This window comes from Chiloscyllium punctatum, chromosome 25, assembly GCF_047496795.1.
Source record: "Chiloscyllium punctatum isolate Juve2018m chromosome 25, sChiPun1.3, whole genome shotgun sequence".
Lineage (NCBI taxonomy): Eukaryota > Metazoa > Chordata > Chondrichthyes > Orectolobiformes > Hemiscylliidae > Chiloscyllium > Chiloscyllium punctatum.
In genome coordinates, this window is record NC_092763.1 from 75,975,277 (window position 1) to 76,003,111 (window position 27,835).

At 41.2% G+C, this 27,835-nt stretch overlaps 1 protein-coding gene across 1 annotated transcript in view; it reads left to right on the forward strand.

Moving 5' to 3' along the window:
• The window catches only part of LOC140496073 (LON peptidase N-terminal domain and RING finger protein 3-like), a 43,784-nt gene extending 18,221 nt beyond the window's left edge, over positions 1-25,563 (forward strand). Inside the window, exons 7-12 of the mRNA XM_072595584.1 lie at positions 5,616-5,730; positions 7,258-7,379; positions 10,134-10,292; positions 18,150-18,312; positions 18,998-19,147; positions 20,532-25,563. Coding sequence (XP_072451685.1) covers positions 5,616-5,730; positions 7,258-7,379; positions 10,134-10,292; positions 18,150-18,312; positions 18,998-19,147; positions 20,532-20,690 — 868 coding nt within the window. The 3' untranslated portion in view covers positions 20,691-25,563. The remainder of the gene's footprint in view (positions 1-5,615; positions 5,731-7,257; positions 7,380-10,133; positions 10,293-18,149; positions 18,313-18,997; positions 19,148-20,531) is intronic.
• The last annotated feature ends 2,272 nt before the right edge of the window (positions 25,564-27,835 follow it).

A 27,835-nucleotide genomic window follows, 5' to 3' on the forward strand; every position in this document is an offset into this window, starting at 1 on the left:
GGATGTGTCTGCTCGGTGCATTAGTTTGGGGAATGGGTCTGGGTGGGTTACTCTTCTGAGGGTCAGTGTAGGCTTGTTGGGCTGAATAGCCTGTTTCCACATTGTAGGGATTCAATGAAGCAGTATTATCCCAAACCACGTACAATATTTATTCTTCTTGAAATGCAAATCATCTCCGAACTGTTTACTTACATAGGATAATTTTTAAACAATTTCAAATTTGCTGATGACATTCAATTTGACCTTGTAGCAGTATCTCAAACAAGCTTATTGGAGGATAATTAATAAGGTACACAGAGAGAGCAGATCATTTTAATTCTATAGCGATGTGCACAACATAAGGAGGCCACTTCTTTACACAGTCATATCTCTAAAGGAAGCTAATTTACAGTTAGTAAGTTTCAGATGACACCAAAATTGGAGGTGTAGTACACAGCAAAGAGGGTTACCTTAGATTACCACAGGATCTGGACCATTGGGCCAATAGGCTGAGAAGTGGCAGATGGAGTTTAATTCAGATAAATGTGAGGTGCTGCATTTTGGGAAAGCAAATCTTAGCAGAACTTATACACATAATGGTAATGTCCCAGGGAATGTTGCTGAGCAAAGAGACCTCAGAGTGCAGGTTCATAGCTCCTTGAAAGTGGAGTTGCAGGTGGATAGGATAGTAAAGAAGGTGTTTGGTATGCTTTCTTTTATTGGTCAGAGTATTGAGTACAGGAGTTGGGAGGTCATGTTGGGAGGACATTGGTTAGGCCACTGTTGGAATATTGTGTGCAATTCTGGTCTCCTTCCTATCGGAAGGATGTTGTGAAACTTGAAAGAGTTCAGAAAAGATTTACAAGGATGTTGCCAGGTTTGGAGGATTTGAGCTATAGGAAGAGACTGAACAGGCTGGGGCTGTTTTCCTTGGAACGTCGGAGGCTGAGGGGTGACCTTGTAGAGATTTACAAAATTATGACGGGCATGGATAGGGTAAATAGGCAAAGTCTTTTCCCTGGGGTCGGGGAGTCCAGAACTAGAGGGCATAGGTTTAGGGTGAGAGGGGAAAGATACTAGGGGTAATTTCCCTTAGGGTGAGACCTAAGGGGCAACTTTTTCATGCAGAGGGTGGTACGTGTATGGAATGAGCTGCATACTCATTTTAATTCTATAGCGATGTGCACAACATAAGGAGGCCACTTCTTTACACAGTCATATCTCTAAAGGAAGCTAGGTAGGAAGCTAGGAGGCTGGTACAATTGCAACATTTAAGAGGCATTTGGCTGGGTATATGAATAGGAAGGGTTTGGAGAGATATGGCCGGGTGCTGGCAGGTGGGACTAGATTGAGTTTGGGATATCTGATCGGCATGGACAGGTTGGACCAAAGGGTCTGTTTCCATGATGTACATCTCTATGACTCTATCTATCCCACTCCCCTGCTTATACACATTGTCCAGAATGTTATTCACTTACACATATTTATCAAATTCACTTTGAAAGGTACAATTTAATATTTTACTATTCTTTCATGTAGTGTTTTCCAGATTATAACACATAAAACATTTTTTTAAAATTTCTTTTCCTGTCTGTGTTTTATTTTCCTATTATCTGTGTCCTTTGGTTACTAACCCTCCATCCAGTAAAACCTTTCTCACTACTTAACCACATCAATCTTTGTTCCAATCTTTGTTAAAAATCCCCCAACATTCACTGCTCAAATGAAAACAAAACAGCCTATCTATTCCTTCCAAATCACTGGAAACCCTTATCCTTCATACATTATTAGGAAAAATAAAACCACATCAGGCAGTCAGTCATGAAGTATGAAGAGATTATAGTTTGGATGCAGTTGGACAGTGAGAATATTAATATGGATTCATGCTAGAGAATTGAAGGTTTATGTGAGACTAACTGCTACTGTTTTTGGAAAGTTTTGGAAAGACCAGAGGTCTTTTTACTGGAAAACAAGGAAATGAGTCCATCACATAGAACATAGAAAAGTACAGCACAGAACAGGCCCTTAGGCCCACAATGTTGTGCCGAGGTTTAATCCTTGTGTAAAATATAATAACCTACACACCCCTCAACCCACTGCTCTCCGTGTGCATGTCCAGCAGTTACTTAAATGTCCCAAATGACTCTGCTTCAACCACCACTGCTGGCAATGCATTCCATGCATTCACAAATCTCTGCGTAAAGGACCTATCTCTGACGTCTCCTTTATACCTTCCTCCTTTATATCTTCAAACTATGACTCCTCATACCAGTCAATCCTACCCTGGGGAAACATCTCTGGCCATTGACTCTATCTATTCCACTCATTATCTTGCATACCTCGATCAGGTCTCCTCTCTTCCTCCTTCTTTCCAGAGAGAAATGCCTGAGCTTATTCAACCTTTCTTCATAAGACAAGCCCTCCAGTCCAGGCAGCATCCTGGTAAACCTTCTTTGCACCCTCTCCAAAGCCTCTGTATCTTTCCTATAGTAGGTTGACCAGAACTGGACACAATATTCCAAGTGTGGTCTCATCAGGGACTTGTAGAGCTGTAGCAAAACCTCGTGGCTCTTAAAGGCGATCCTCCTGTTAATGAAAGACAAAACACCATGTGCTTTCTTAACAACCCTATCCACTTGGGTGGCAACTGAGGGATCTATGTACTTCACACCCAGATCCCTCTGTTCCTCCACTCTGCCAAGAATCCTGTCTTTAATCGTACATTCAACATATGAATTCAACCGTCCAAAATGCATCACTGCGCATTTATCCAGGTTGAACTCCATCTGCCATTTCCCAGCCCAACTCTGCATCCTGTCTATGTTGCGCTGCAGCCTGCAATAGCCCTCGATACTATCGATCACACCTCCAACCTTTGCGTCATCTGCAAATTTACTAACCCACCCCTCAACCTCCTAATTCAAATCATTTTTAAAAACTACAAAGAACAGAGGCCTAAGAACAGAGCCAACGGGACCCCATTCAACACTGACCTCCAGGCAGAATACTTTCTATCTACAACCACTCTCTGCCTTCTGTCAGCCAGCCAATTCTAAGTCCAGATAGTCAAATCCTCCTTATCCCATGCATCCTGACTTTATGAATGAGCCTACCATGGGGAACCTTATCAAATGCCTTGCTGAAGTCCGTATACCACATCCACTGCTTGACCTTCGTCGACCTGTCTTGTCACCTCCTCAAAGAACTCAATAAGATTTGTGAGGCATGACCTGCCCCTCACAAAGCCATGCTGACTGCCTTTAATCACACTATGCTTTGTCAAATAGTCATCAATCCTATCCCTCAGAATCCTTTCCAAAACTTTGCTGACCACAGACCTAAGACTGACTGGTCTGTAATTGCCAGGGATTTCCCTACTCCCCTTCTTAAAAAGAGGAACAGCATTCGCCTCCTTCCAATCCTCCGGTATGACTCCTGTGGAGAGTGAGGAGGCAAATATCCTCGCCAATGCCTTAGCAACCTCCTTTCTCACTTCCCGGAGCAGCCTGGGATAAATCTGGTCTGGCCCTGGGGACTTATCAATCTTAATGTTTTCCAAAATTTCCAGCACATCAACTTCATCAATCTTGATCTGGTCAAGACTGCATCCCAGCTCCTCAAAGTTCTCATTCACAACAAGGTCCCTTTCCTCGGTTAAAACCGAAGCAAAAAACTCATTTAGGGCTTCCCCTATCCGCTCAGACTCCACGCACAAGTTCCCTCCGCTATCTCAGAAATGGACTGAGGAGAGCCAGGAGGGGGCACAAAAAAGGCTTGGCAAGAAGGATTAGGGTGAATGTAAAGGCATTTTACTCATATGTGAGGAATAAGAGAATGATCAGAGAAAGGTAGGGCCGATCGCATAGAGCAGAAATGATTTGTTTGAGAGGAATACTGTGAGTTTCTAGGATGGTAAGAACCAAGAGTGAAATAACCCAAGCATGGCTTGGACATGAAACAACAATTTTACTGAAGATCCAAGATCAATGCCCCCAATGTATTGGGTAGGTCTGAAGAATGGAAGCTGCTAGTGTATTTTTCATGCTGCTGAACATGGGGTAGGAAGACCCAAGAAGCAGAAACAACCAAAGAAATACTGTTGGCCGCACTGAGTGACTTGTCCCAGAATTAGTTGCAAATATTCCTAACAACCCAGCTAGTTTAGAATTGATAGGCTTTTACTCACTAGTTTAATCCTTTTTGTTGCTGTGAACTGATGGATGGGGATTTAGTCACTGTTGCAGTACAGTACAGGAAGACATAAGGTAAACCCCATTGGTTTCTGACAGGTGTGCCCCTCAGGGTTATCAAATATATTAGCAAAGGAATGATCACTTATAGTCTTGTCTTGATCCCATTGTGGTGTTGGTTAGTCACACTTTGCTCAAAACATCTGGATTGTGATGGCAACATGCGCATCAATGCCTGGAGCTATAGTTAGTGATGTTAGAGTCTGATGTTCCATCCATCCCATGCCTGACTCACAATCTCTCCGGCTTTTATCTCCTGCCATTGGCTTGACTTAGAAGAATTAGCAAGCTCACATTTGGGTCTTTTGATTGTGTTATAAATATACCTTCCTTCGTTTTTAAGTCTGAGAGTGGGGCACTGGTTTAGACATCCATGATCTCTTTATTCCCTAATAAATATGTCAAAAACACTAGCTTAATTATATTTAGATTTGCAATTAGGAGTCAAAATATGGTTCTGCCTCTGCAGGACCACTTAGAATAATTTAAAACTCCTGTATTTCAGACATGCATAAGAGTCTGGCCTACATGTGACTCTCAACTGGTCTCTGGGCAAATTAGGGATGGGCAATAAATACTGGCCTTGCTGTTGACATCCAGATCCTATGAATGAATGAAAAAAACTCAGTTGCCAAAACACTTTCTTCATTAACTCAAAAATTAAACAGCAGCTAATTTGAATGTAAGGTAAAGTATGGATTAAAACCAATGACATAGCGTTTTCTTTTCACCTGCTGTATGACTTTATTTAACTGGTTCACTTAAAATAGCATTTAAGTGTTTGTACAAGTAAACTGTGTGATGCAGTAGGCTAGACAATGGATTCTCAATTCTGAGACTGGGGCTCAGATCTAGCCAAGGTTATGGAGTTGAAATTCTCTGCTGCTGGCTGCTTGGCTTCAGTGTACAGTGAGTTTGAGCAGTGTGTATCAGGCATGGGTAAAAATCTGTCCTGAGTTTAGCATTAATTGGCACCTGTGCAATCTCTGCTGAAGGTAATGGCCCAACATTCACTGTCGTGCATGAAGAGTTTTCACGTGAGATTGCAGCAGTGTGAAGGGGACCAAAAGCGGAAATTGCTGGAGAGACGCAGTAGTTCTGCTGAGTTTTTGCTTCAGGTCGCAAGCATCCGCAGTCCTTCGTTTTATTTTCGAGTGAAAGGGAGCTTTGCTATGAATCTGCCCATCTTTCACCTTTCCTGGGAGAGTGCTAGATGCTGCCCCGTGTCATTGAAATGAGAATTTCCCATTCTCTGAGCACTAACATCCCCGCCCTTAATCAGCATTTTCAAAGAAAGTTTACATTTCTGCCCTGACAATAGTTTCCATATCATACCTGTGTTGCAAGATGTTGTGGTCTGCGTTTGTTTATTTTGTTTTCTTTTAGGCTGTACTATGAGCCCATCACCACGCCATGCGGGCACACATTTTGTCTTAAGTGTGTTGAGCGGTGCATAGATCACAGTCCAAAATGTCCTCTTTGTAAAGAGGTCTTACCTGAGGTAAGTCCAATCCATGTATGAAACCATCCATTGTGATCAGTGCTCATTCCATGGTGTACTGTAGCATGCATATATATAGCATGTACTGTGTTTACACAGCTGATAGCATTAACTATATAAACCACATTTAAAAAGGATGTAGAATGTACAATATAGAACAGTACAGTACAGTACAGACCCTTTGGCCCTCAATGTTGTGCCAATCTTTTATCCTACTCTAACGTCAAACTAACCTACTTACCCTACATTTTACTGTCATCCATGTGCCTATCCAAGAGTCACTTACATGTCCCTAATGTATCTGACTCTAATACCACCGCTGGCAGTGCATTCCACACACCCACCACTGTCTGTGTGAAGAACCAATCTCTGATTTCTCCCCTAAATCTTCCTCCAATCACCTTAAAATTATGCCCCCCTTGTGATAGCCATTTCTGCCCTGGGAAAAGTCTCTAAATAGTCACTCTATTTATGCCGCTCATTATCTTGTACACCTCTATCAAGTTGCCTCTATCCTTCTTCACACTAATGAGAAAAGTCTTAGTCCTCTCAATCTTTCTTCATAAGACATGCCCTCTGGTCCAGGCAGCATCCTGGTAAATCTCTGCACCCTCTCTAAATCCTTCCCATGATGAAGCAACTAGAATTGAACACAATATTCCAAATGTCATCTAACCAGGGCTCTATAGAGTTGCAGCATAACCTTGTGACTCTTAAACTCAATCCCCCTGCTAATAAAAGCCATCACACCATACTCCTTCTTAACAACCCTATCAACCTGGGTGGCAACTTTGAGAGATCTATGGACATGGACCCCAAGATTCCTCTGTACCTCCACACTGCCAAGAATCCTGCCTTTAACCCTGTATCCTGCATTCAAATGGAACCTTCCAAAATGAATCACTTCACAATTTTCCAGGTTGGAGTCCATCTGCCACTTTTCAGATTTACTAGAAAGATACCAGACCTGAGAGTTTATAATTATCAGGAAACTTTTAACTGCCTAGGCATTCATTTCACTAGACAAGAGGAAGTAGAGGGGTGACCTGATGGAGGTTTGATTGGAGAGATGTAGATAAGGTGTTTTTGCTTGTCTACAAAACCAAAACCAGGGGCCCCAAATGTCAGACTGTCAGTAATGTATCCGTTTGAGAATTTAGCAGAAATGAAACTCACTATCGAATGAGCTTACTAGGTAGATGCCTTCAAAGGGAGCTGGATAAACACAATGGATAAATTAAAGAATGGAAGATTGTTTTGTGGTGGGTTTAAGGGTGTAGGAAGGCTTGTATGGAATATCAAAACCCAGTTTTGATTTGTTGGGTCAAATTACTTGTCTGAATGTTAATATTAATGCGAATGGTTTCTAAAAATTACCACTCTGAGCAGTTCCATTTTGGATGGAGTGATGTATGTCAGTCGATCTAAATGCTGCTGTGGTTCTGTATTTTAGCATCAGCTGTATAGATTGTAATGGCTTCTCAGCCAAAGTGGAAATGTTGACACACTCTTTCTTCTTTTGTTCAGTATCAGGCGCTAAGAAAGTACAACCGAACTGTTCTAATAGAAGAACTAATTGTGCATTACCTGCCTGAGGAACTTGCTGAACGGAAAAGAGTTAATGATGAAGAAATGGCGGAACTGTCAAAGTAGGTCAAAGGTGAAATTTTGGAATTCCAAAACAAATGGCAGAGAATTAATATCAATTATCTATAAAGAACTCTCTCTATCAGTGCTTTTTTTCCGGGAATCAAAATATTAAAGAATTATTCTTTGTGTTGATGTGCGTTTGTTGTCACCAGCCTCTTTCTGTAGATCTTTTTGGATATATTTATCCACTGCCTGAAAATACTATAACCTGAGTTATTGGTGCAGATGAATGAGAGCCAAATTATGTTTAAAAAAATGAACTAAGGTACATAGTTCAAATGGTAAGTTGGCTAAGGTCAATAGGGTAAGGCAGTTAATTACAGACCCCTGGAGTGTGTCGCCGTACAAAGAGACCGAGGGTGCAGGTGTGTAGTTCCTTGAAAGTGGAGTTGCAGGTAGACAGGGTAGTGAAGAAGGCATTTGGTATGCTTGCCTTCATTGGTCAGTGCATTGAGTTTATGAGTTAGGATGCCATATTGCGGCTGGACAGGCCATTGGTTAGGCCACTTTAAGAATACTGTGTTCAATTCTGATCTCCCTGCAAAAGGAAGGATGTTGTTAAACTTGAAAGGGTTCAGAAAAGATGACAAGGATGTTGCCAGTGTTGGAGGGTTTGAGCTACATGGAGAAGCTGAATAGGCTTGGGATTTTTCCCCTGAAGTGTCAGAGGCTGGTGGGTAACCTTATAGAGATTTTTGAAATCAAGGGGCATGGATAGGATAAATAGTGAAGGTCTTTTTCCAAGGAAGGAGAGTCTAAAACTAGAGGGCATTGGTTTACCGTGAGGGGGGGATGATTTAAAGGGACCCGAAGGGCAAGCTTTTCTTTCAGAGGGTGATGCATGTGTGGAATGAACTGACAGAGAAAATGGTGGAAGCTGGTACAATTACAACATTTAAAAGGCATCTGGATTGGAATTTGAACTGGAAGGGTTTAGAAGGATATGGACTAAATGTTGGCAAATGGGACTAGATCAGTTTAGGATGTCTGATTGGCATGGATGAGTTAGACTGAAGGTTCTGTTTCCATGCTGTATAACTCTACGACTATATTTAACAATGCATTAACACAGCATACTTACCTTTTGAAAGCTAGATGTGCACTGATGCAGCATGTGTCGTGCACTCAGGATGTTCCAAATTACTTTATAACCAATTAGTAATCTGTGACTGATAATCCTGATAAAATGCAGGCACCAATTTACACAGAGCAAGCTCTCATAAACAACAATGTTAAAAATCACACAAAGTCACAGCTAGTTACCTGATGAAAGAGCAGCTCTCCGAAAGCTAGTACTTCCAATTAAACATGTTGGACAATAACCTGTGTTGTGTGATTTTTAACATTGACCTCCCCAGTCTAACACTGGCACCTCCTCATCAAAACAACATTATTGCATGATTAATTTGTAGTGATGTTGATTATTGGGGACACACTTTCTTCTTTGAAATAGTGCCATGGAATCCTTTATATCCACCAGAGAGGGCAATCAAGGTCTTGGCCTAGTGATCTATCTGAAAGCCGATACTTCTTGGACTGCAGTGCTCACTCAGTCTTGTGCAAGACTGTCGGCCTCCTTTACTCATTTGGATCTGGGACGAGACGGGAAGACTTGAAGCCAGCTTTCTAACTCTGAAGTTGGCACTAAACAAATGGTGGATGAAATTGTAGAATCCCTACAGTGAGGAAGCAGGCCATTCGGCCCATCAAGGCAGAGGTGGATGCTGCAGATGCTGGAGATTAGAGTCAAGATTAGTGGTGTTGGAAAAGCACAGCAGTTCAGGCAGCATCCGAGGAGCAGGAAAAATCGACGTTTCGGGCAAAAGCGCTTCATCAGGCATTAGCTCATTCCTGATGAAGGGCTTTTGCCTGAAACATTGATGTTGCTGCTCCTTGGATGCTGCCTGACCTGCTGTGCTTTTCCAGCACCACTCTAATCTTGACCCCAATCGGCTATCAAGTCCATACCAGCTCTCAAAAGACCTTCCCACCCAGACTCACTTCCCCATCCTGTCCCTGTAACCCTGCATTTCCCATGGCTAATGCACCTAGCTTGCACATTCCTGGATACTATGGGCAATTTAGCATGCCCAGTTCACCTAACCTGTGCAAATTTGGACTGTGGGAGGAAACCCATGCAGACATGGGGAAAATGTGCAAATTCCACACAAGACAGTCACCCAAGGCTGGAATCGAACCCAGGTCCCTATTGTTGTGAGGCAGCAGTGCTTACTAATGAGCCACCATGTATATTACATCCATATCACTTTGTAAAATTTATGCTTATGGGGCATAAATGACCGAAGAAACAGGCCCTAATACCTGAATAACCACAGCTATCAGCTTGATCACAACTTGTACTCGCACCCATTCACAGGACCCCATTTCTCGTCAAAGTCTCTGTTGGCTTGAGGTGGTAAGGCTCTTATCTAGGTTCCTGTGACAGACAGCAAAAATGGTGATAGAAACTATTCTTGTCTCAAGCATAACACAATCATGTTATAATAGATTTGAATGGGTCACAGCGAAGGTGCAGGAATAGATCAGATTCATCTCATTTTGAAAACGCTTTAATAAGAACAATGTTAACGTGTGATTGGGTGGTTGAACATAAACAGCGAGGATAACTTCGTCTGGAACTGAGAAATCAATACATTCATTTGTATTAAAATGTTACCGAAATATGTAAGATGGATTATGTGCTTGATAGTTAAGGGACGTGTGCAAAACAAAATCTTGTTTTTTTCCTCCAGTCTCAACAAAGCTGTGCCAATATTCATCTGCACCATGGCATACCCCACTGTCCCATGCCCACTGCACATCTTTGAGCCCCGTTATCGGTTAATGATCCGGAGATGCATGGAGACTGGCAACAAACAGTTTGGAATGTGCTTGAGTGATCCAGTTAAAGGGTAAGTGGTGTTCCACAGCAGGGAAAGAGATAAATTAGCTTTTTGAATTCCATATTTTGACTCTATCCAGAGGTGGTTCTTTTCCCTCCTTTCCTCAAACGCTCTTGTTTGTCAAGTCCAATTTTTAAAAAACATTGATCCCCAACAGAACTGTCTTTGGGGTTAATTAGAAGCCTGGCTTATTCATAGCTGACAGGGAAAGTCAGAGACAGCATAAAAGCAAAACAAGAAGCATTCAATGTGATGAAGATTAGTGGGAAGCCAGAAGATTGGGAACCCTTTAAAAACCAGCAGAGGATAACTAAAACAGCAATAAGGGGGGAGAAGATGAAATATGAGAGTAAGCTAGCTAGAAATGTAAAAGAAGATTGCAAGAGTTTAAGAATTCTAACAGGTAAAAGAAAGGCAAGGGTAGATATTAAGCAGCTGAAAAATGAGGCTGGAGAAGTTGTAATGGGGAGCGAAGAAATGGCAGAAGAACTGAGTAGGAACTTTGCATCAGTCTTCATGATGGAAGACACTAGCAGCATTCTAAAACTTCAAGAGAGTCAGGGCCAGAGGTGAGTGTAATAGCCATCACAAAGGAGATGGTACTAGGGAGGATGAAAGGGCTGAAGGAGGATAAATCCCCTGGAACAGATGGAGTACAGCCCAGATTTCTGAAGGAGATCGCTGAGGAGGTTGTACAGACATAAGTGATGATCTTTCAGGAATCACTGGAGTTAGGAGAGTCCCAGAGAACTGGAAATTGGATAATGCAACAGACTGTTTAAGAAGGGAGGGAGGCAGCAGTCAGGAAACTATAGACTGGTTTGCCTAACCTTGGTAATTTGGCAAGATTTTAGCATCTATGATGAAGATTGAGATTGCAGAGTTCTTGGAATTAAAATAAACCTGAGTCAGCACAACTTAGAATTTTTTTTGAGGTGGTAAGTTAGACAAAGGAGAACCAGTAGACATGATCTATTTGGACCTCCAGGAGACCTTTGACAAGGTGCTGCACAGGAGGCTACTAAATCAGATAAGAGCCAATAGTGTTAGGGGCAAGGTACTGGTATGGATTGAGGACTGCCTGAGTTATAGAAGGCAGAGAATAGAGTTAGAGGGGTCTTAGTGAGTTTTGAGAAGATTTGTAGCTCAGGTTGAGGTTCTGGGTGTAGGTTTTCTCGCTGAGCTGAAAGGTTCATTTTCGGATGTTTTGTCACCATATTAAGTAACATCTTCAGTGAGCCTCTGGACGAAGCACTGCTGATGATTCCTGCTTTCTGTTTATATGTTTGGGTTTGAAAATGAACCTTCCAGGTCAGCAAGCAAACCTACATCCAGATGGAGGATCTTTTCAGAATAGCAGCGATGACGAGTAGAGTTCCATAGGGGTACCTATTGGAACTACAATGATTTATGTTATACGTTAACAATCTGGATGAAGAAATTGAGGGCATTGTTGCTACGTTTGTAGATGACACAAAGACAAGTGGAGGGACAGGTAAGCTATGAAAGGACTTGGACAGGCTAAGAGAATGGGCAAATAATTGGCAGATGGAATACAATGTGGGAAAGTGTGTTATTATGCACTTTGGTAAGAAAAATAGAGGCATAGACTACTTTCTAAATAGGGAAAGCCTTTGAAACTCTGAAGCAGAAGGGGAGCAAAAATGTATTCTAAGGCTGTATAAGGCTCTGGTTAGCCTGTATTTGGAATATTGTGAGCAGTTTTGGGCCCTATATCTAAGGAAAGATGTGCTGGCATTGGAGGGGATCTGGAGGAGGTTCACAGGAAAGATCCTGGGGATGAAGGGCTTGTCATGTGAGAAGTGGCTGATGACTCTGGGTCTGTACTCAATGGAGTTTAGAAGAATGAGGGAGTTTTGGTTGAAACTTACAGAATACTGAGAGGCCTGGGTAGAGTGAATGTGGAGGAGATATTTCCACTAGTAGGAGAAACCAGGACACAGCCTCAGAGTGATGGGACAATACTTTAAAACTGAGATGAGGGGTAAATTTCTTCATACAGAAGGTGTTGAATCTGTGGAACTCATTGCTGCATAAGGTTATGGAGGAAAAGTCATTGAGTATAAAAGTTTGGGAGAAGATTTGTAGCTCGGGTGCTTGTTGTTGTGGTTCTGTTCGCCGAGCTGGGAATTTGTGTTGCAGATGTTTCGTCCCCTGTCTAGGTGACATCCTCAGTGCTTGGGAGCCTCCTGTGAAGCGCTTCTGTGATGTTTCCTCCGCCATTTATAGTGATTTGTATCTGCCGCTTCCGGTTGTCAGTTCCAGCTGTCCTCTGCAGTGGCCGGTATATTGGGTCCAGGTCGATGTGCTTATTGATTGAATCTGTGGATGAGTGCCATGCCTCTAGGAATTCCCTGGCTGTTCTCTGTTTGGCTTGTCCTATAATAGTAGTGTTGTCCCAGTCAAACTCACATTGCTTGTCATCTGAGTGTGTGGCTACTAAGGATAGCTGTACAAAATCCCATGCAAGGACTGCACAAAACACTACATAGGACAAACAGAAAGACAGCTAACGATCTGCATCCATGAATACCAACTAGCCACGAAACGACATGACCTGCTATCCTTAGTAGCCACTACTATTATAGGACAAGCCAAACAGAGAACAGCCAGGGAATTCCGAGAGGCATGGCACTCATCCACAGATTCAATCAATAAGCACATCGACCTGGACCCAATATACCGGCCACTGCAGCGGACAGCTGGAACTGACAACCGGAAGCGGCAGTTACAAATTACTATATAAATGGCGGAAAAAACATCACAGAAGTGCTTCACAGGAGGCTCCCAAGCACTGAGGATGTCACCTAGACAGGGGACGAAACGCCTGCAACACAAATTCCCAGCTCAGCGAACAGAACCACATCATTGAGTATATTTAAGACAGAGATAGATAGGTTTTTGATTGGTAGAGGAGTCAAGGGTTTTGGGGAAAAGGCGGGAAAATGGGGTTGAGAAACATATTAGCTGTGATTAAATGGCAGAGCAGACTTGATGGACCGAATGGCTTAATACTGCTCTCACGTCTTATATCTTCAAATGCAGGGAATGATTGTCACAACACACACACGCGCGCGCAATGAAACGCGCACGCGGACAGAAACACGCATGCACTGAAACACACACACACACACACACACACACACACATATATATATATACACACACACACACACACACACACACATATATATATATATACACACACACACACACAAGATGCAAAAGGAGGAAAGGAAAGAGTTTACAACCGAGAATAACTTTTTAAAAAGGCCATTAATTTGCATGATCTGTCGAGAAGTGTCGTATCCTGTGAAGATTCTTTATTATTCAAGCCCAGATTCCAGCAGGAGTCAGTTGGCTGCAGGCAAACAATGCAGAATTTCTTTTAAAGTTAGTGAAGACAATTTGAGATTTGATCCACTTTTCGGGCAATAAAAAGAATTTTCCAGAAAGCTGGGTTGCGAAGGAAGGTTAGACTTGAGGCAAGCTAAACTCTACCTTGGAGTCTGCCTGTGATATTAAAAGGCAAATGCATGAGTAGGTAGGGAACAGAGGGATACAGATGCTTAGGAATTGGGCGACAGGTTTGGACAGTACATTTGGTTCGGCTCAGGCTTGGAGGGCCGAAGGGCCTGTTCCTGGGCTGTAAATTTTCTTCGTTCTCTGTTTGTTCTTTGAAGACTTGGTTCTTATGAGAGTAAGGCAAGGGGTCCAGAAAATGATAATTAAACAGTTTTCAGAGATCATAGGCATTACAGGGCTGACAGATGAGTTTGAACTGAACGAGGTAGGGACACTGAGCTGCATGACATATTAAGCCACGAACCAGAAGCTTGACCAAAGAGGTAGGATATAAAGTACGTAATAAATGGAAGTATAAGAAATAGAGAGGAATAAGGATGGATTTTCAGGGCGAAGGGAGCTGAAGCCCTTTCCTCCAATGCTGATGCTATTAAATGTGTTTGCAAACCTTTAGAACTGGAGGTCTCAGAGGTTTGTAGGGTTGGAGGAGATCATAGGGTGTGGTCTTGGAAAGACTTGCAAACTTGTCTGTTTACTCATGGTCTATAACTACAGAAGCAAATAATTCAGATCATCATGCTTTAAGGTGAGAGAAGAAGGTTTTATAAGGGACCTGAGGGATAACTTTTTCACATGCAGGGGGTGGTTTGTATGTGGAATGAATTGCCAGAGGAAGTGGTCAATTCAGGAGCAGTTACAACGTATATAAGACATTTGGACAGGTACATGAATAGGAAAGGTTTAGAGGGATGTGGGCCAAATGCAGATCAGTGGGACTAGTTTAATTTTGGGAAACTTAGTTGGCATGGACCAGTTTCTGTGCTGTATAACTCTATGATTAATCTGTAAGTAATAACGCATTCCTGATCTATTTGCCAATAAAACAGTTTCCTACAATCATTCTTGTTAAAGTTGCTTGTGCTGATGATGAAGAAGTGTGCAACATCGCTCTTATTAATATGAATTTGAAAAGTCTGGAATCAGAGAGAAAAAGCTGTTCCCCATTTTCTTATGAGTTGATTTGTCCATGCCTCCTTAGCTTAGTGAGCTGGATGGCTGGTTTGTGATGGCAATATTGTGGCTTTAATCCTCACACTGGCTGATGTTACCAGGACAGAGTCTCCTTCTCAACCTCTCCCCTCACCTGAGGTACGGTGACCCTCAGGTTAAACCACCACCAGTTGTCTCTCTGCCAAATGAGAGAGCAACCCATGATCTGGTACGGCTAAGGTGACCTTATATTTACATGATTCTCTTCTTTTGGAATTTACAATTTTGTTTTCAGTAGCTTTTGTTTTATTATTTCTTTTTACTGTGGTCCTGAGATAATTGATCTGAAGTACTAGATATTTGGGGAAAGTTAATAAATTATGGAAAAAAAGTGAATAATAAATTATGGGAAAGTGTTTAATGGAGCTAATATAAGAAATTATTATGGACAGAATAATGATACTGAAAAATTAATATATCTTGATTTTTAAACTGTACAGTAGGTAGGGGAATTGCATGTACTCTTACTATGATCTTTTCAATATATCTTGATTGATTTAATTTTTGCATATATTTGAAAGTTCAGTATTTAAAAAGAGACTTTGGAGGAGTTGGTTAGCTTTGTTAGCTGGACAGCTGGCTTGCTAGTGCTTCACCTGATGAAGGAGCAGCACTCTGAGAGCTTGTGATTTCAAATAAACTTGTTGGATCAATACCTGGTCTTGTGTGAGTTTCGACCTTATCCACCCCAGTCCAACAGCGGCAACTCCACGTCAGTACTGTACAGAAACAATACCAACAGCACAGGTTTGATTCTTACACTAGTTGCACTCTCCATAAAGAATTGTCTTTCCGAACCTAGCCCCTTGCCTGAGGTAGGCTGACCCTCAAGTTAAACCACCACCAATTCTCTCTCTCTCTCTCTCTCTCTCTCTCTATGTCTCTGTCTCTCTGATAAAAGAGTAGCTCTATAGTCCACCAGGACTATGGCACCCTTACCTTTTATCTTAGGGAAAGAGAAGGTATAGAATTGCAGAATCAGTGCAAAAAGAGACTATTTGGCCCATCAAGATTGCACTGACCCTCTGAAGAGATCCCACCCAGACCCACCCCATAACCCATCATGTGTTTGTTTTAATAATGGTTAACCCAGCCAACCTGCACATGGCTGGACACTATATGGGGCTTTTGTTTTTAGTATGACAATCCACCTAACCTGCACATCTTTGGTCTGTGGGAGGAAATCAGAGCAGCCGGAGGAGACCCATGCAGACACAGGGAAAACTCCCCACAGACAGCCACCCTAGGCTGGAATTGAACCTGGCAGCAGTGTACCACTGTGCTGCATTATGAAACTTACAGATAAGTTTCTGATATGTGAAGTGGGGATGTTATTAGAGTCTAATATTAGGGGCACATTGACTTAACACTTGGAAAAATATGAGCTGAATAGAGAGAAATTTAAAGGAATTGCATTGGATTGCTGCTCAGTACTTCCTTTTCTAGAGAATAAAACTGCAAACCAGCATTACTTTTTAAGATTTACACTTGAATTCCCATTGTTCCTTTGCCTCATGTTGGCTCTTATTTTCCAAGCGTTTTATAGCTCCCCCGCTCTTCCCTCTAAAGTCTACCTTCTTGCTCACTGCTATATTGAAATTTATTCATAAATATCACACCCATGCTGTTAATTAAGAGCTTTCTTTGCTGCAGGCTTCCTCAGTATTAACTATAACCCCAAGTAGCATTACTTTCTTCACTCAAATAATCTAAAGGAGGAACCACACTTCATTCCCCAAAAGTTGCTCAGACATGTCTGAAAGAAATTAAGTCACTAATGCTAGAAAATAGTGTTTCAAACAGAACTAGCTGTGCAATATAACAAAATTGGAACAGGTGTAACTCATTCAGACACTTGAGCTGATCCTTTCCACATATTTTCCCAATCACTAAGTCAATATGTCCCTAATATTAGACTTTAGTCATAAAGGGAAGTTAGATAAGTATGAAATAAGCTGCCAGAGGAAGTGGGTACAATTACAAGATTTAAGAGGCATCTTGGATAAGTACATGAATAGGAAGGGTTTAGAGGGATATGGACCAAATGCTGGTAAATGGGCCTAGATTAGTTTAGGATATCTGGTCGGCATTGACAAGCTAGACCAAAGGGTCTGTTTCCGTACTGTACATGTCTATATATAGAAAGTTAGGCTGATTAGATTTCATGAAGCAGGGTTAAAAAGAAGCTGATGTGGAGCAAAAGCACTGGCATAAACAAGTTGGGCTGAATGGACACGTTCTGTACTATATTCTGTGTAGGTCAGTTCATGTAGGAAGTCCTGCTCTACTTTCGTGCTGTGTTCACTGCCAAAGTAACTAACAGAAGGCATTTGCTTGTTGGCTGTATTTATGATCTGGATACAATTGACTGCATAGATAATGTTTCCAGATCAGGCAAATTGACTCTGCAGCTTGTTCTGAGCTCTTAGCTTTTCCATTAGATATGCGTCACTCTGAGATGGAATTTCACAGTTGGCCCCCCCCCGTTGGCTGGATGATATAAAATCTTTCCCACTCTGCTCCAAATTCCTTTAAGGTAGCGTTATACAACAGGTGTACGAGCCAAGTTGTTCAGTTGCTTATTCAATAGCCTGGAGATCACGAGTTCAAATCCTATCAGATCAGGTTTCAGAAGTGAAATTCAGTAACAATTTCTGGGATAGTACCTGAAAGTAAAATTGAATCCAACTGGTTAACTAGGGTCTCTCAGGAACAAGAGTGTTTGACTCCAGCAGGACACCATACTCTTGAGGCCAATGGGCAATAAATACCAGCTGGTCAAGTTCAGATCCCAAGATCAAATGGGTAAAAATGAGCTGTGTATGTTAAAAGTTATAATTACTTTATACAAGTTCAAAGCATACCTTATTGAAATAAACATCTTGCATTTACGTTGCGCCATTAATTGCTTCAAGACATTCTGGTAATAGCTGTTGCAGTACTTACAAAGTATGTATATATGGTAAAGTAGGAAACACAATGACCAGATGATGCAGAACACATTCCCACAATTAAGCTGTTCTTTGAAATAAGTCTCTACCTGTGAAGGCAAACACAGCCTCATTTTAACACCGCTTTTTGAAGGCAGCTCCTCCAGAACAGCAGCATTCCCTCAGCACTGCATCAGGATTGTCAGCTCAAGTCCCTGGCGGAGAATGTGAGAGAACAACATCCCGACTCCGAACTGAGAGTATGACCCATTGAACCATTTTAACCACTGCACAGCCGGTTACAGTTTTGAGATAACTGTTCTCATTTTATCTTGCACAGCTTTGCTGACTATGGCTGTATGCTGGAGGTCAGAAGCGTTGAGTTATTTTCGGATGGCCGTTCAGTCGTGGACACTATTGGCAGGAGAAGGTTTAAAGTGTTAAGACACAGTGAAAAGGACGGATACAGCACTGCAGATATTGAATACCTTGAAGATAAAAAGGTATGTTTTATCAAGAATACCCTGTATCCATTGTTTTACTTTGACAAATGCAGACTGCTGTTGATGGAGTCAATACGAAAGACTTTTTTTAATTAAATCTCATTTGTCATTGGATTTTTCCACCATACAACAAACTGTGATTAAATCCACAGCAAGCCAGCTACTGCTGTAAATCTGAAACAAACACAGAAATTGCTGGAGAAACTCAACAAGTCTAGCAGCATCAATGGAGAGGAGTAGAGTTAACCTTTCAAGTCTAGTATGACTCTTCTTCAGACCCACTGAGTTTCTCCAGTGTTCTCTCTGTTTGTTTCTGACTAAGCTCATAGAATTATTAAGTGCCATAGGAGGCCATTTGACCCACTAGTTAGTCCTGCTTTTTAACCGCAACCCTACAAAGTTATTATTTTACCAATTCTCTTAACAGTCACTATTGAATCTGCTGCCATTACCCTTTCAGTCAGTGCATTTCAACTCACTGCTTCACAGAATTTCTCCTTATTTCTCTCCTGGTTCCCTCACTGCTTATCTTAATGCATGAAGAATGCATTGGTTGGTAGTAGGCAAAGCTGGTAGAAGTGCATCTAAAGGCATGTATTTGCCACTCATCTGGTCTTTAGTCACGAAATGTTTCTCATGTGTGCACTGAATCTTCTGTCATCTCCTGAATCTTGTCACCTAACAGGTAGAGGGAGAAGACTACACTGAGCTCGTTCGCCTACACGACCTTGTCTATGATCAGGCATACCTGTGGTTCAGCTCACTCAAGCAAGTACTGAAGACTCGAATTCTGAGCCACTTTGGACCAATGCCAAGGAAGGATACAGATATACAGGTGCGTTAGCTCATAGCTGCATATGTACCAGAATTACTTTTGGAAATTATTTTAACACATAAACATCCAGCCCAAGCTTAACCAATAACCGTTACATTGCAGCAATTGGTTTTTTGACTGAGTGACTGCACAAGCCTTCTCCCACCCCTAATTCCATCAACATCAGCTTCTACTCCTTTCTCATTTGTTTTAGTAATGTCCTTTAAATGCTTCTACGCTATTCACTGAGCCTCAACTATGTTTTGTGGGACTGAACGCCACATTCTAACCAACCTCTGGTTAAAGAATTTTCAGTTGAATTCTCTGTTGGATTTAGTAGTGTTTAACTTGTAATTGTGGTGACTGGTTTCAGATTGTGACACAAATGGAAACACCTTCTGTCTATGTAGCCAACCAAACCCTTTCACAATTTTAACCATCTCCATCAGATCAAAGTTTGGGAGAAGATTTGTAGCTCGGGTGCTCGTTGTTGTGGTTCTGTTTGCTGAGCTGGGAATTTGTGTTGCAGACGTTTCGTCCCCTGTCTAGGTGACATCCTCAGTGCTTGGGAGCCTCCTGTGAAGCACTTCTGTGATCTTTCCTCCGGCATTTATAGTGATTTGTACCTGCCGCTTCCAGTTGTCAGTTCCAGCTGTCTGCTGCAGTGGTCCGTATATTGGGTCCAGGTCGATGTGCTTATTGATTGAATCTGTGGATGAGTGCCATGCCTCTAGGAATTCCCTGGCTGTTCTCTGTTTGGCTTGTCCTATAATAGTAGTGTTGTCCCAGATGAATTCATGTTGCTTGTCATCTGCGTGTGTCTGTCGACCACTGCAACGGACAGCTCGAACTGACAACCGGAAGCGGCAGGTACAAATCACTATAAATGCCGAAGGAAAGATCACAGAAGTGCTTCACAGGAGGCTCCCCAGCACTGACGATGTCACCTAGACAGGGGGACGAAACATCTGCAACACAAATTCCCAGCTCGGTGAACAGAACCAAAACCATTAGATCACCTCTCGTCTTTTCTAAGCAAATGAGTCCCAGCTTGTTCCAAGCTGAAATGCTATTTTTCATTGATTTTTCTGCTTGGTTGCTTTGAAGTGTTCTAGCAATTACGTTTTATCTCCTGGACTCTCCCTGAACCTGATTCAGGCAACTCAAGTAGTGGAGGCTGGTAAAATTACAACATTTAAAAGGCATCTGGACGGGTACATGAATAGAAAAGTTTAGAGGGATATGGGCTTTCAAAGGGACTAGATTAATGTTCAGCCTGAACGAGTTGGATCAAAGGGTCTGCTTCTGTGCTGTTCAACTCTATGACTCTTAAGTAGAACTGATATTAAGCTCAGTGTGTGTGGTTTCAGCTGACTGTTATTTTATGTTTTTGGTTGTTCTCCAGGCCAGTCCCAATGGCCCAGGCTGGTGTTGGTGGCTGCTCGCTGTGCTCCCACTTGAGAGTCGGGCTCAGCTTCCTTTCCTCGCCATGACAACTCTTCAGGAACGCTTGAATGGCATTAGGCGTGTGTTATTGTTCATGTCGCGCAACTCTGCACGGTGACTGAGTGACTGGTTTGGACCACAGCTCATGTGCGCTGTGGTAGGAACCCCTGTTGGCTCCACAATAGTGACGTTCTTTTCTACATTCATGTCTTATCTGAAGCAGTCTGATAAAAGGGGTATCATCTTTTGAAGGATGTGCATAGTCAGGATGATTTGAAGAGTGTTACTGATAATATAATCAATTGACGGCATTTAGTGCTAACACCTCAGTACCTTCTTTTGTGACTATTTTTACAGCCTAAATCCCAATAATGTCTTCTTTTGAGAATGTATATTTTTGTTAAGTCACATGTATATTTATGGAGCTACGGAAGTATGAAAAATATTTATGCATTCTTATCTACTCAGAATTCAGTCTGGGGCTAAGGTAAAATATCTGTAAGGAACATACACACTATAAAATAGATTCAAATGATGAAATGTTCTAATGGACATAGTGAGAGGAATGTACTATTTATTTCTGGAAAACAAATACACTGGGAAGTAAACATTTTCACGCAATCTTTCTTTTTAGGGTGAATCTTACAACTATTTTGTTAAACATATGCTACACTCAATATTTCTCAATACTCTTTGTAAGATCCAGATTCAAACTTTTCTCCCACTTCTGCCATTCATTGCAAAGAATTATGAACAAACTGAAGCCAAGGAGGTAGGCAGATAATTGTTTCACAAGAAACCTAACAGTAGTTCGTAGACAGAGTTAGAATTCACGCGACATTAGGTGATAATTCAAGGTTTATTTGATATCACAAGCTTTCATAATGCTGCCCCTTCTCACTTCACCTGACAAAGGAGCAGCTCTTCAAAAGCTCGTGATTTCAAATAAACCTGTTGGGCTACAACCTGGCGTTGTGTGACTTCTGACTTGGTCCACCACAGTTCAATACCGGCATCTCCATGTAGTAGTTTGTAGCTGTGAGGAGGCACACGAGATGGCTGGAGTTGTCATATACCTTGAATGTTCCTATTTTCTCTCTCGTCTTACCCCCCTCCACCACATGAAGCTGCAAATCAGTGCCTCCTTGCAGTAACACAGCTGAGATCAGGGATTTCAAACTCTTCTCGCACTGCAGCACGGTGCTGTAACCCATTGTGCCATTCTGCCACCCACAATTTCCTCTGGGTAAAATGTATTTAAAGCCTAATGTTAAGTAGCATTTATAGTCATAAGAAGCACTTGTCTTCCATGGATACTACTGTGTCCAGCACAAAATACAAGAATGGACCACTTAGTTTGGGGATTTTTTTACTTGAAAGCATGTTTGCACCTTGTCGGATTTTGGATTCCTGTTATATTATCAGTAACATTCAGTTTAACCTGAAAATGTGCACATTCCTTCTCATGCGTTCTCATAAAGCCAAAGCTAAATATATTTATTATCTTATTTTTGCAACAATCCATGTCATATGCACGCAGCATTCAGAGGTGTGCAATAATTTAACCTGCCTATACCTATAAAATTTGTCACATTTTTTGTGAAGTATAATGTCATAATCTTAAGTGAAACATCAGGCTGGTATACTACTGTGGATTAGGGTAGAGTAGCAGAATTCTGCTTTTTAATACACATTCTGATTATATGAAGTACTGTTTGTTGAGAACATTATGTATGTTTTAAAAACACTGTATTTGAAACGCGTAACTTTGTTTTGACCTAGTGAGTGTAATTGTGGAATTAATTTTTATCTAAACATGATCTTGACTGGTCGATGCCCCTAGCCTTAATAACTCTGTTAATTGCATTTCCGACAGTTAGCAAAACTGAACAATGTTGAGTGCATTTCAATTGACCGCACACTCTTTCATGCTTGAATGTAACGTATTGCTTCAGTGGGACACCTCAGATATGCTGTGAAGTAATTCTGATGGCCTATCTACTAACAAAAGGCTAGGGGTTTGGTACTGGCTGATTCTGAGTGATCTTATGATAACCTGTCTTACTTGCATTAAGTGGGCTTAGTTTAAACATTTCTGATTGAAACCAAGCCCCAAATTATTTACACATGTGCCATCTTAAGGTAACACCCAATCTGAAAACTAAAAAAACTAAGAGGCACTGTTTACTGATATAAGAAACAAGGGACAAACAGATTAGTGGTAGTCTCCACTGCAGCGGTTTCATTGTAAGTATTCGCTCATTTTGATGTGGTGTCTTAGCAGTGTTTGGCGAGTAAGCACAACTTAGCATAGAACTTCAATAAAACAACTGTGCCTCTTTAAACTATTTTTCTACTTAAATTATTCATGCATGTTATTAATATTTCGGCTTAGTCTGTATAATCCAGCATACTCTTCCCCTCACAAAGTCTTTCTTTTCTCACTAACTAATGGTTTTTGTTTAACATGAAGTGAAAGTTCTGATTTGATCACTTAGCAGTATTTTCCTCTCCTTTGCAATTGACCAGTTGTAGTATTTAAACTGGATAATGATGCAAATGAAGACTTGATGTCAATATCTAAATTTCCATCAATTGGTGGAAGAATTTTGTTAAACCACTTATTCAGTGGAGTGAGGTGAAGACCAATTTTGGTTTATTATCCTGTGTACATGTTAACATGTGAAGATCAAAAGCAATAGAGGTCAACTCCAAGGGACACATCAAACTGAAGTACGTGCATTGCATTACTTACTGACATATAGTAACATCAATTTCCCAATGCATTTGTAAATTAAGGAATCCATTTAAACTATCTCAAGGCACTTATCCAAAATGAATAAAGTGTTGTATTGCTCCATTGTGTCAGAGGAGTAAAGGGACAAAAGTGGGGATTTGGCATGAGCCTATTCTTCAAGATCAGCCTTCGATTATATCTTAACTTGGTCTACCTGGCTTGGTTCTGTAGCTCTTAATACTTTTGCCTGACAAAATTCTACCAACCTTGTTTTCTGTTGACCCCTTTCTTGGGGGAAATGAATTCCAGATTTCCACAAACTTTGAGTGAAGAAATACATCCATTGAATACCTCTGGCTCAATTGTAAGGCCAATCTTGATTTTGGACACTCCCAGCAGAGGAAACAGTTTCTCTAACAACTCCTTTTGATCATTTTTAATCACCTCCATTAAGTCACTGCTTAATCTTCTTTATTCAAAGAAATACATGGGTTGTCTGTGAAACATGTCTGATAATGGAACTTGACTAAGTCAGTACTACCACTCGATACTATTATTTTCACAATGCTACCAAGAAGATTAGCCCTCTGCTGATTTCCTTATGCCTGAAGAAATCCTTTCAAATTTGAATGATCCTTTCACTAGTTTTGACCAGTTCTGATCTCTTGTTCTAGCTTTAGATTTTCCCATTTAAAACAATTTGCATTTATATAACACCTTTACTATAAACATCCCAAAGTGTTTCATGTGAACGTACCAAACAAAATATAACTGACAGACACAAGGAGATATTAGAACGTCATTTGTCCGGAGAGGTTGATGTGAAGTGGCTTTGAAAAGGAGGAGAGAGAGAAGAGGAAAGACTTAGAGGGGAAATTTGATAAAGTATATTACTTATATATTTTTATTTTCCAACCATCCTGTTTTAAGACTATAGAGTTCAGTTTTTCCAATCTATCCCTCACATGGAATGTACAACACCGAAACAGGCCTTCGGCCAACTATTTGTGTTGGTGTTTGTATTCTTTGATGTCAGGGATCATTTTTGTTCATTTTTTTATATTTCCTCCATAGATTAAGATGTCGTCTGACTAGAGAATGTATTATTTTAGCCAGGTATCTTCTCACTTATATCTGACTGGTTGAGCGTTGCAACTAAGCGTTTGTTCTGATTATTGCTTCTCTTTGGTAATTGTAAGCACTGAATTTTTTTAACAGCCCCAAATCTCTTTCCAATTCACCTCTTACAACATCCTTTGTGATGCCTGTTTCTCCTTCCAATACAGAGGACTTTACATTTGTCTACATTGAATTTCATAAACCAAAGCTACATTAATAATGACTTGACCTGTTCAGTGCTGAATTGAAGTGAACGTCACCATGTTTTACTATTTCATTTTGTGCCTTTACTTCCTTCCCCCATCTACTTCAAGCGCCATCCAAATAGTTGATCCTGATATTGGAGAGACTAATGTGAATTTGGAGTGATTTCTTATTTGTTGTCACACTGCATTTATTGCAACACTTCTGACTCTATGACTTCATTTTATTTCTGGAACTCTGTCCCCCTTCAAGCTGTCAAAGCAGAGGGAACACTTGGAGCGTTCAAGATTGAAATCAGGAGACATCAACAGAAAGGGAATTGGAGTGAGGGCAGATAAAAGGAGATACAGAGGTGCACATCATCCATGATCTAACTGGATTGCAGAATAGTCTGGTGGGTCTCAATGACCTTCTAACTGTAAAGGAATGGCCAGAATCTAGATCATCCTCCTGGGGAATGTGGTTGAGACAGATTCAATCAAGGAAACCAAGAATTGCAGGGCTACAGGGGCAAAGCAGGGGAGTGGGACTAGCTGAGTAGCTCTTACAGAGAAACATAATGGGCCAAATAGCCTCCTTCTATGATATTGTCATTCTTTGATTGTAATGATACTCTATTTTTTCTGCAGTTAGTGGAAAAAACAAAAGAGCAGATGCCTCCTTGAATTTCTGAGATTTAGTGTATCTTCATTTTTGCATTCTATGTGATAATCGTACAGCTACTCCTGTGAAATTAACTGAAGAGTTTGTTGAATGTCTTTGTGTCCATTGATGTTATTTAGTAACTAGTCACTATGTTTCTTGTTTATATAAGTGGGACACTTGAGAAACAAATGTTTAAATAAACTAAGAATTGGAAGTGCAATTAAAATGAAGTGTTTGTGGTGAATAAGACAACCATGATGTTAAATAAACCCATGCTTACCCTGTATTTTGTGGTCTCAATCTTGAGCTTAATTCTAAACACAGTGCTTCAAGTTTAACAAAGACAATTGTGATTAAAAAAAAACACCGTTAATCACATTCATGAGAATAATAGTCAAGTGCAAGTTGGAATATCAGTCTTTTTGAATAGAAGATGTTCAATTGTTCTCTGATGTGTATTCTGGTTTTAGTAATATATGTTCTTTGACAAAACCTCTCACGTAAGCCTATAACCATCACCACCTAGTGGACAACGGCAGCAGATACACCGGGTAAAAACAATGACTGCAGCTGTTGGAAACTAGAGTTTAGATTAGAGTGGCTCTGGAAAAGCACAGCAGTTCAGGCAGCATCTGAGGAGCAGTATCTCAGCAGATACACAGGAACACCATCCCCTGTGACTTCCTCTCTGACCCACAGAGCATTCTGGGTTGGGTCCATATTGGTCATTCCATCAATATCATTGGGTAACATCCTGGAATTCCCTTCCTAACAGCACTGCGGATCTACCGACAATCCAAGGACTGCAGCAATTCGAGAATGCAGCTCACCACCAACTTCTCCAGGAAAATTTGAGATGGGCAATAAATGCTGATGTTGCCAGGAATGCCCAAATCTCAAATTACTTTTTAAAAAAATGAACATGCAATCTACATTATCAAAAGTGACACAACTGATGCAAATCCATTGTGTTCAGTCTAAGGCATAGGAAGCTTACACAGGGTAAAAAGATAAAGCAATTACTTTTTTTTTGTTGGACAAACAAAAATGATTGCAGTACACAAAAATCAAAAAAGTAATGTATAAATACAGTGATTAACCAGAAATCCAACGAATTCACTGATTTCAATGATCTTATTTTCTACTTAAGTCGAAGACATGCCAAAAATAATGTGGAATAACACCGTAAAAGATCATTTGCTGTGAACGAACAAAACTTAAGGAAACGCAGTCCAAAGATGTGCAGGTTAAGTGGATTGGCAATGCCCATAGTGTCCAGGGGTATGCAGGCGAGATGGATTAGCCATGGGAAATACAGAGTTTCAGGGATGGGATGGGTCTGTGTGGGATGCTGTTTGGAGGGTCAATGTGGACTCGATGGACCAAATGGCCTGCTTCCACACTGTGGACATTCTGTGATTCTATATGCCTCTGTTATTTTGAAAATTCCTACAGGAATTGCCTCATTATGATTTAAATTTGGCCCTTGCAGTTCAGCTTGGTGCCCAAATTAAGTTCTACACTTGCTGTGCAAACTTTGGGAATCTGGCCAGTGAAAGGGAGATGTCATCCACTGACTCCAAAGATGCTCTGAATTTTTCAGCAATCCTGAGCATCCGAAGCAGCTGGCAGTTTTCCTTTAGCCTTTACAGGAAATAATTATCTCTTTTCTGATTTTGTTGTCCTCTACTCAACTGATATTGTGGCTGTACAGGACATTGGCTAGGCCACTTTGAATATTGCGTGCAATTCTGGTCTCCTTCCTATCAGACAGATGTTGTGAAACTTGAAAGGGTTCAGAAAAGATTTACAAGGATGTTGCCAGGGTTGGAGGGTTTAAGCTTTAGGAAGAGGCTGAATAGGCTGGGGCTGTTTGCCCTGGAGCATCGGAGGCTGAGGGTTGACCTTATAGAGGTTTATAAAATCATGACGGGCATGGATAGGATAAGTAACAATGTTGTTTCCCTGAGGAAGGGTTGTCCAGAACTAGAGGGCATAGGTTTAGGGTGAGAGGGGAAAGATAAAAAAGGGACCTAACGGGCAACTTTTTCATGCAGATAGTGGTATGTGTAAGGCATGAGCTGCCAGAGGAAGTGGTGGAGGTTGGTACAATTACAACAACCGGATGGATATAAGAAGAGGAAGGGTTTGGAGGGATATGGATCAAGTGCTGGCAAGTGGGACTAGATTGGGTTGGCATGTCTGGTTGGCATGGACAAGTTGGACCAAAGGATTTGTTGCCATGCTGTACATCTTGATGACTGTATGATGGACAAATAATTACCCTACCCTGCTATCTATGGTAACTGTTACCTCAACCTTGAGATAGCAGTTGACCTGCTCTCCCCTCAAAGAGCTAAATCTACCCCTCTCTCCATGACCAAGGAACGTCCTTTGGGTGTGAAGGTTGGAGTGAGTGGGGAATGGAAATGCAAGTTGAAGCGGAGATGGGGATAATTGTAGAAAAGTTACCAGCATTGATACATTTGTCTTTGCTAGTACCGGGTATATAATGAAGCACTGTGATTTGGTCATGTACTCAGATCATTCCTGACACA